Genomic DNA, 9,891 nt, shown 5'->3' on the forward strand with positions numbered 1-9,891 from the left:
CTTCCTTATCTTTTGAATTATAATTCTTTGAAGTATCAAGTAAACAAAGAAGTTTCTTAAAATACAATTTATTTTACAATCACATCATTTTCTTAAAAATAGTAAAAAAGGTCAAAATGTTTTAAAGCTCTGCAATCTTAGAAAATCTCCAATCATGTTGGATGTAATGGTGGAATATCTGAATGTTCATGTTTACCTAAAAAGAACAGTACATATACTATGGGTGCAATTACTCCTAGTAAAAGTATAAAACATAAAAGATGGAACCACTTCAAGCCAAAATCAGCTCCTTGTGATGTCAACTGTTTTACTACTACCGTCTCCACAGATTCTCTCTCTTTATTTGGTAATAGCTGTGTATCTTCAGATACCAATTCATTTGCATCTATATCTGTATATGGAACAACAGATGGAGCAAGTGTGCTGTTTAATACAACAGCATTACAATCTATTTCAAAATCAGCATCTTTTCCGTCTTTATCTTTCAGTTGTAGCCTGTTTTGCACAGGACTTTCCAATAAATTTTCCATTGTAAGTAAAGTAGGGTCATGTTTAGATGTTGCAGGAGTTGATTCTGGACCGTTCGAGTTAGGTACTATTTCAGTAAGAACAGAATATGGTGTAACGGGAACCTTGATTGTATGTCTAGCAAAAATTTCATTATCTTTATGTATATGATTAATTCTTTTCAATTCTGATATCTGCAAGTAAGAGTTTTTTTTTAATACAGTATGCTTCACTGAAAAGATTATTATATATTTCATCACTGTACTGTGACCTTGTATTTCAAAAAACCATTTATTTTTATTATTCTTTGACTAATATCATTTAACTGGTATAATCTAATAAAATGTTCTATTTATGTTATTAATAAATAAGTCCTTTTTACCACCTGAACTATGGAAAAAGCACATAATAATATTGTAATGAACAATGATGAAATTTACATTCCCTGTAATGTTCGGTTCTCTAGATATATGAGATTATCATACTACAGTGACATATTGTACACAGTACAAACTCATAAAAACAATGTAGCCTATTTTCTGGCATCAAGGAAAGTGTTATAGAAAGAAATGTTAACAACCTGGCAAACCAACCTAAGTCAAGATATTACATGTAGTGATATGTAGTTTACACTGCATATATAAAACTTAGATTTAAATGTTAGTCTAATGCCTTCTAAAAAAATAGTGTAGTTACATGGTTATTAAGATTTGTATTTCATTACAAATCAATTGAATAATACACACGTAGGAAGTAATTAGTTCAGAACATGTTACGATTACGATACTTACAGAACAATGGAATCGAAGGGCAATGGCTTGCAAAGTGTCTCCTTCTTGAACCTGTGCTTCAATGAAATGATCTTGTGGTTTTATTCTATGCAACTGTATATTTCCATTGTAGTTTAAAGCATTGTCCATAGTGCTATTCATACCACTAACTATTTCATCTCCGTTTTGAAATAGACGCGTCCTGATAAAAATACTAACTAATTATTTACAAAATAACATAAACATAAACTTTTATCTACCAAACAGACAATGCCTAGCCCTTACCTTTGTTTCATTTTCAAGTTTAATATTAAAAGTAATAGTAACTAGCATGACCTACACTACAAAAATATCTACCTTTTATAAACGTAGACACTTTTAGTTAAATCAAAAGAAAAACAGCTGTTGGCTATTTACTCATTATTTTGACAAATCACGAAAGTACAAGCCCACAAAATTACAAATGTCAAAAACCCATCTAATATCTATTTTTTTTAGTTAGGCTACATTGAATTGATTCCACTGTCAAATAAAAAACTGTGCGCGTCATTGACGTGTCAATATTATTCATTTACCACAGGTTTAAGATTCTATATTTCATGAAATCTATTATTTAAATTAGTGTATCAGTACCTGGCAACATTAACGAGCAATTTTTCGATTTTATTTATAGACTGTCAAGTATAAGTTGGCGTTCCAGTGGCGGCGCCTCCTACAACCCTCTGTGTTGCCACTTTTTTTGTTTAGTTTGGATTGATGGATATTCTTAGATATTACATTAAAGGTAAATAAAAAACTCAATAACAAAAAATTATTTTTTATAGTAATTATGGTCTGTTAGAGGCATTATTCCTTCCATGAATTCTTCAGAGTCATCTGTGTCAGAAGAATCTGAGTCGCTGCTATTCAAATCAATTAAAAATGGTTCCATTACTGTTTCAAGGCGGTTGTCTGTCATACGATAATTATTTTCAACATTCTCTTCTGACTTCAGTTCTCGCTGTAAAATTACTTTCCATGATTTTTCCCTCTGAAACTATACGGTTCACGGTTCTTTCAGAAACACCTTAAATAAAACAAAAAATATTTTAAGTTATCCATCAATCACATTTACTTTCAAAAGCAATTATTATTTTTCCCTAAATTTGGGGATATAAATATCACTTTTAACTGGCAATACTTTACCTGTCAAAGCCGCTGTTCGAGCATTCACTTGTTGAAATGGAATAATCGGCCCATTGTTACATTTCTCCTCTTCACAAAAACGTTTTACAGCTAGAATAATTTCTCTAGCTGCACTCCGCACTACTTTTGGCATGTTTCGTAATGATTTTTACACTTTAAAACACAAATTATTAGCACCGACACACGTGAGGCTACCAAGCTGTTAGAACTGTCAACACAACTGTCAAAATTAGTACCTTTTTCTGCCACACGCCAACTTACACATGACAACCTATAATTGATATTTATGAATAATCATTAATCAATAAGCTGTTAGCGATCCAAACCAGTGTATATATATTGTCTGTTAATGTTACCTCAATATTTATTAGAAAAAAAATATATACTGACTTTTTCATGTGATGTTAAAAGTGCCTGTACTTAAATACAAATGTGGATGAAGTTGGCTAAATTGTTTATATTTTAATTTTCAAGATTAATTAAAATCACAAAATAAATAATTAACTCATATATTATCATAAGGTATAAGTGCTACAAATTCACATATCAACATTAATATGTCTTAAAATAATAGCTAAATGTCCATAAAATTTAAGTAAAATATATAGAAAAAATTTAAGTTCTATAAAAGTATAGCTTATTATTTACTTACACTAAATAAATGTATTTATATAAGTTTTGGAACTGACAATGAACTGGAAATTGATCTTTTTAATTACATTAAAATAATCATAACCAAAATTATAAATAATCAGGAAGCATTAGACCTAATTGAATATAGGCATTATTTCTAGCAACCCCTGGCATAAGTTCAATTTTTAAAAACTAGATTTTAAAGATAAGAAATACTTCGAACTTCAATGTAAACAACTTAAGGTTTCATCAGGATTTTTTAAATCTTGGTTAGTTCGATTCGGTTCAGATTTTTTTAGTTTTGGTTAGTTTCCGTGGCCTTAAACTTTGCTGTGTAATGTTAAAATTGCCAGAAAGTTGAGAAATATTTTCCTCTGAAGAATAAACATTTGCATTTTGTTGTTTGGACCACATCCTACTTGAAATGTTTAAACTATCACTAGTATTGAGGGAGCTATTGAGAATAGGTTTTGTCCTTGTAGATTTGATTAGTTTCCGTGGCCTTAAACTTAGCTGTGTAATGTTAAAACTGTCAGAAAGTTGAGAAATATTTTCCTTTGTAGACTGACCATTTGCATTTTGTTGTTTGGACCAATTCTTACTTGTAATGTTTAAAATATCACTAGTATTGAGGGAGCTATTTAGAATAGGTTTTGTCCTTGTAGATTTTCTATTTCCTTTTGCTATTAAATTACCTTGTTTTGTTATACTATTTTTAGAGTAACTTTTTGAATGCTTTGTGTTATTTGTGACATTATCACATCCAGAGCAGTTTCTGTTAAAATTCTTTGATCTCCTAGATTGTTTCCTCGTCAATTCTGAATTTTCTTTAGTGCCACCAGTTTGTTTCTTATTAAAAGCATTTCCTTTGACAGATCTAGACTGACCTAAAGTTTCCTTCTTTTTTTTAGTTGTTATAGATTCTACTTTATTTTGTTTTGTATTTTTATTTTCTTTACCCTTTTGTGGAATTTCACTGCTGGCTTTTTTAATGTTCTCTCTCATTTTTTCTTTGTCATTTGAGACTTTTATTTCCATGTTTAATGTTTTCTTTTTAGCATTCCTTTTATTTATGTAATCATGCACTGTAGAAACTTTACCTATGTTTTTGGTTACTTGATGTTTTGTGCTATTAACAGTTGATGAAATGGCATCTTTAAATTGACCTGCAAAAGTTCAGTATTAAAATTTATTTTGTTGTATGGCATTGCTCTAAATTCACTTATTTAATTTACACTGTTATTTTTTAAGATGACGAACAAACAGTCTAGTAAATTAAATAAAACTTAATGTATTCTATAAAACAATATAATAAGTTTTATTTTTGTTTGTCAACAGAATGTTTAAACTCATCTTGAAAACATAATTTTATTCTTAGTTTCAAAATAGCAGTATTTTTGGAATATACCTTTTATTTCAGAATTGAATAATTTGCTGGCAGGAACAGTTTCATATTCTTTTTCACTTTCAATATCAGTATCCCAAAAAGATTTTACATATTTGGACCCTGAAAAATGATTTTATGTAGATATTGCAGAATAACCTTCAAAACAATGCTAAAATTTCTAATAATTCTAGCAAAACTGAGTCAATAGTATGTTATAGTTTTTTTCAATTATTTAAACCTAATTTTTGTTTTTACTTACTTTGAAACATATTTGTGGTTGCATGTTTGCTCAAAATTACACTGCAATCTCTTAGTATAGAGCTGCCATTGTGCCCTTTCTGCTGGCTGCTCTTTTGAATATTATGTTTGTCAGAATTTATATTAAGTGTTTCATCTGTTAATGTATCTCTAACATCACTGTTATATTTGTCATCACAAGCAGAGTTTATTTTAATAATTTTACTAGATGTTGAATTAATTTGTTCAGCAGGAATTATTTTTTCAATTAAACCCAATACATTTTCTTCCTCATCAGAAACATTTCTGTTTAGGCAAGACTGTGTTTTCACAAGTTTTCTTGCTTTATTCTTATCTTTTTTATCAACTTTTGCTTGGAGACTTGCTCCAGCAGCATCACTTGGTTCTTTAATACTTAACAAATCAACTTTTTGAGTAAATAATTTTCTCTTTGAAAAACTAGATCTCATAGAAACTTCATTTATTTTTAAATCCTCCATTTGTTTAAATGAGTTTTTTTTAACTTTCTGATTTGACCCACTCAAAGGCTGCATTGCAGCCTTGGAAATCACAAATTCTTTTATATTCACATGTTTTCCGGCAGCCTTTGTCATAGACATTGATGGTTTCTTAAATACGTCTTTTGTCAAATGTTCAATTTGTGTTTGTGGGCTTGAAAGGTTTATTTTTTTTTCATTGTTGTAACATTGATCATTTAAGGACCGTTTTCTATTATCATGAGCTGAAAAGATACCTTCAGTTTCACTGCTGCAACAATTATATTCTTCTCTTTCTTCATGTCTCTCAATCAAATTATTACTCTTAGCAGTTGTTGTTGTTTCTGTAAATCTTTGTGATTGAAGTGGATATTCTTCAGTAATGTCTTTAAGTATTCTTTCTTCATTGCATACTAGAGTTGAGTCTGGTTTCATTACTTCCCCTAAATTTTTGTGAGAATTCAATAACATGTTTTTTTGAAGAGGCATTCTATGATCTGTAGGAAGATGAATATTATTTTTTGTTGTCATTACTAAAGTTTTATCAACTAGACTGATTTGTGCTCCTCTAAACACTGTGGCATTTTTATTTGATTGGTTTTCTTCATCTTCATTGCTGCTAATGGGGTCATCACTAGTTTCTCCTCTTGAAGCAATTTTTCTTTGAATGTATTTATTTTTATTATTATTTATGTTTTGCATAAACTTATTTCTATTTTTTTCATATCTTTTCCGTAATTGATGTTTTAATTTTCGACAAACCACATCTTTAATCATTTGTAATTCATGAGTGTTAAATGATTCACACTTTAGGGCATTTGTTATGTCAATGGCACTCTTTACACTGTCTAAAACAAAAGGAAAGTCTTCAAGTAACTTGTCATACTAGATATATATATAGCAAATAACAGAGCATATTTACACTGTTTAAAATATTATAAAAATATTGTTACTTTTAGATGTGAAAATTTCTAGATAAGAACGACTATATACATGCAGAAAAATACACTAGTCTTAGGGCCAGACTTAAAGTAGTTATTATTCTAATAAAATAGAACATAATATATAAAAGTAGTACTCACCCCCACTACGCAATGAAAGTGGAGATCTACTCCTACAATCTAAAACAGATCTGTGTGAACTTAGATATTTGTTAGTATTAAATCTGGGGGCTTCAATACCACATCTTAATGACATTGGAGATCGCTGTCTTTCACAATGATATAAACTCCTAGTATGTTGTGTGAGGTCCTGTCTATAGTGATTTAATTTGGAATGAAAATTATTCATGGACTTCATCATTTTTGAGTTACCAGCAACAGAAACATCCTGAAATTTTGTTGTAAAACTATTAATACTACGAAAAATTATTCATTAACATAATGCTATTCATTTAACATCGTCACGAAATAATTAATCAGAATTCAATTAAATTATAATATTTTAAACCAGAACTTAAGAACGGTTTGTGTTGTGATTGCCGTGTGGCGTCAGTCAATAACAAGCGATGATAAATAAAATAACAATATATTACAAAAATAACTTTAAACAAACCCCAATTTCGGTATGAAATGAAAGCATATTTTCTTCTTCAATGTCCACCATTCTATTTCCTACATTTAATTCATTCATACTCTTAACTTAACAATTCAAATTAATCCAACGTTATTACGTCATATTGGTTTGAATTCTCATTTCTCAGTGTTATCATAGGACACAGAATATAGATATAATCTGAAATCGGAATTCTCCACAGATTAGAATTCTTCTTGCTTTTGTTATTTGACTTTTGATGTATCTGAATAGCCGTTTTTTTTTAATAATTTTATGGCCTGTAACTAGACTCTCTCCGAGCGGCTTGATCCTTTGGCGTTGCGTAAACCATTACTTTGTGGAATCAGCTCACGACTGAAGTATTTCAGAACCAATTCGACATAGGTTCCTTGAAGAAAAGAGCGTAGAAAAAAAAGAAAGTTAACCAAAGAAGAGATATTTGAGATCAGAATGGCCAGTTCGACAAAACGTCAGTTTCATATCTATGAAACTAATATATAATATATCGACTGACTTTGGGAAGCAACGCACTCTGCTACGAAATACTGTACTTCAAGTATCGAGGATAGTTTGAACTTAATAATTTCAATGTGCGCAGTGCGGCTTCCACGTTAAACCATTTAATTTTATTGTTAGTGAATAGGATTGTCAGGCTGTCAATCAAATGTCGAAAGTCGTTTTTCAGTAATTTCTTTACATTAGTGATTTATCCACTCATGTTTCTCGCTTCGCTGCCTTAAAACTTGTTGTTCATTCGATGCTTGACCTTTTGCGAATCCCATCCATTTTAGCATGCATCTCGACAACATACTAAGTATCTCTTCATTGTTACTTCTCCCGGATAAGTTTGTAGCGTATCGTAGATACGCACTAAAATGTACATACTATATGGTGAAGTATTTTCTATACGATTTTGATGTATGTGGCAATATAAATACAGGACACTAAGAAAAGAAGAAAACAGACGTCACTCAGAACAGACTTTTAAGATGAGTGAGCATGTATTTTTTCCTTTGAGCGTTTCTATAAGAATATAAATTAATTACCGTTGTTTGTGAAGTAATATATCAATTTAACAAAGATAAAAATGGGTTGTGATTTATAAAAATAAAGAACATCCCATAAATGGTGACCCCGATGTGATAGGATCCCATAAGTGGTGACCCCGACGTGATCAATCCATAAATGGTGACCCCGACGTGATAGGATCCCATAAGTTATGGACAAATGACAAGTTTGAGCAGTTTTTTTCTCTCTTCGTCTTCATTTGAGATTTAAACCATAAATTCTCTCTATCTTCCTTAATTCGAGTTCATGTGTATGCGAACGTTGCATGTGTGTGCGTGAATATTTTTGGGATAAACTTTCCAATATGACCCGTCGATTTGAATGCTCAAATTTTTTTTGTAGATAGTACTCACCATAAGAAAGCGTTTTGTAAAGTATTAAGTTGCGGAAACTTACGGTTCATGAGATATATTTATTTATACTTTCCATACAAATGGACAAATATCATTCCATAACACGCCATAACACAATGAAATATGAATTTGACAAATAACTGATGTCAAACATCAACCATTTCACGTATCGATTAGTGAAGGGTTCGAAAAATTTGACGTATCGATGAAATGAAAAAAAATAACTTTCCAATATGGACCATAGATTATTTGTAACTTATGATCAAATTAATTATTTGTAATCAAAAAACTTAATTATTATCTAGTTCGGTTAGGTTAGGTTAGTATATGAATATTTTTTTTAATAACATTTTATTTAATAACCTAAAAGTACCCAACACCGAATCAAAGCACCCCACTATCCACGTGGTCTTGTCTGTCCTACCCCTAGAGTGTATATAAATAATCGGAGCCGTTCAAAAACCGAATTATTATCTAGTTCGGTTAGGTTAGGTTAGTATATGAATATTTTTTTTAATAACATTTTATTTAATAACCTAAAAGTACCCAACACCGAATCAAAGCACCCCACTATCCACGTGGTCTTGTCTGTCCTACCCCTAGAGTGTTTATAAATAATCGGAGCCGTTCAAAAACCGAATTATTATCTAGTTCGGTTAGGTTAGGTTAGTATATGAATATTTTTTTTAATAACATTTTATTTAATAACCTAAAAGTACCCAACACCGAATCAAAGCACCCCACTATCCACCTGGTCTTGTCTGTACTACCCCTAGAGTGTATACAAATAATCGGAGCCGTTCAAAACCCGAATTATTATCTAGTTTGGTTAGGTTAGGTTAGTATATGAATATTTTTTTTAATAACATTTTATTTAATAACCTAAAAGTACCCAACACCGAATCGGAGCACCCCACTATCCACGTGGTCTTGTCTGCTAGAGTGTATATAAATAATCGGAGGCGCGGAGGAAGAGCAGCCCCCACCCGCCGTAACAAAGCACAGGCATGAAATGCCTGTGCTTTGGTACGCAAGGGTGGAGGGGCTGCGTTTTCCGTAGCGCCGGAGCCGTTCATAAACCGAATGATTATCTAGTTCGGTTAGGTTAGGTTAGTATATGAATTTCTTTTTTCTAAGAACTGTTTCTGAAATCATCAATAAACATATAAAAAACTAATATTTATATTATATTATTATATTATATTTGAATAAAATTCAAGTTTTTATTCTAAAAAAACTATCGACAAATTAAAAAAACGATTTTGATGCAAAATGTCACGTCTCTAATAACTAATGGAATCTGTATGGCTAAAGTCCTTTGCCTTTCCCATTAGGGATAAATTGAAAATAAAAAAAATAAGCAATGGAAAATGTACGATTTATTTACGAATTTCTATACATTATACAGGTTTAAATAATCTTTATTAATATTTAGACGGAACTCCGGCAGAAAAAATATCTTGGAGGTGTTCCATTCAAGGTAAAGAGACACTTACATAATCAGTATTATCAAATTCAGGGACACATTTCTAAATTGTTACCATTCTAGCCTTAAAATTTTAAATATGAATATCTCCGTAACTATGGGTTTCCGCAGGTTGGGAATGACACAGGGGGTATTTCTCCATCCCCTCTTCCATCTCCCATCAAAAAAACCTCAAAAATCGACGGGTCATATTGGAAAGTTTAACCAATACGGG

At 30.9% G+C, this 9,891-nt stretch overlaps 2 protein-coding genes across 5 annotated transcripts; both read right to left on the minus strand.

Annotated features, from left to right (window-relative positions):
- Nucleotides 1-52: 52 nt before the first annotated feature.
- On the minus strand, nt 53-1,768 carry LOC110991878 (lysM and putative peptidoglycan-binding domain-containing protein 3). 3 transcript variants are annotated; one of them, XM_022257453.2, is made up of 3 exons: nt 1,635-1,768; nt 1,299-1,479; nt 53-701 (listed from the first exon to the last, which is right to left on the minus strand). In XM_022257453.2, the coding sequence occupies exons 2-3, from the start codon at nt 1,437-1,439 to the stop codon at nt 153-155; spliced, it is 690 nt and encodes a 229-aa protein (XP_022113145.2). In that variant the 5' UTR covers nt 1,440-1,479; nt 1,635-1,768; the 3' UTR covers nt 53-152. The 3 variants fall into 3 exon arrangements, with proteins under 3 accessions (XP_022113145.2, XP_022113126.2, XP_022113134.2); XM_022257434.2 differs by having other exon boundaries at nt 1,299-1,491; nt 1,563-1,762; XM_022257442.2 differs by having other exon boundaries at nt 1,563-1,759.
- A 1,189-nt stretch (nt 1,769-2,957) lies between these two features.
- LOC110991992 (putative uncharacterized protein DDB_G0282133) lies at nt 2,958-6,933 on the minus strand. Of its 2 annotated transcripts, none has more exons than XM_022257610.2 (5): nt 6,771-6,933; nt 6,299-6,545; nt 4,742-6,060; nt 4,504-4,602; nt 2,958-4,261 (listed from the first exon to the last, which is right to left on the minus strand). In XM_022257610.2, exons 3-5 carry the CDS (start codon nt 5,991-5,993, stop codon nt 3,381-3,383), a joined length of 2,232 nt encoding a protein of 743 aa, XP_022113302.2. In that variant the 5' UTR covers nt 5,994-6,060; nt 6,299-6,545; nt 6,771-6,933; the 3' UTR covers nt 2,958-3,380. The 2 variants fall into 2 exon arrangements, with proteins under 2 accessions (XP_022113302.2, XP_045490647.1); XM_045634691.1 differs by having other exon boundaries at nt 4,742-6,064.
- Nucleotides 6,934-9,891: the final 2,958 nt, after the last annotated feature.

The sequence above is a fragment of the Pieris rapae genome, chromosome 3 (genome assembly GCF_905147795.1).
Source record: "Pieris rapae chromosome 3, ilPieRapa1.1, whole genome shotgun sequence".
NCBI classification, from domain to species: domain Eukaryota; kingdom Metazoa; phylum Arthropoda; class Insecta; order Lepidoptera; family Pieridae; genus Pieris; species Pieris rapae.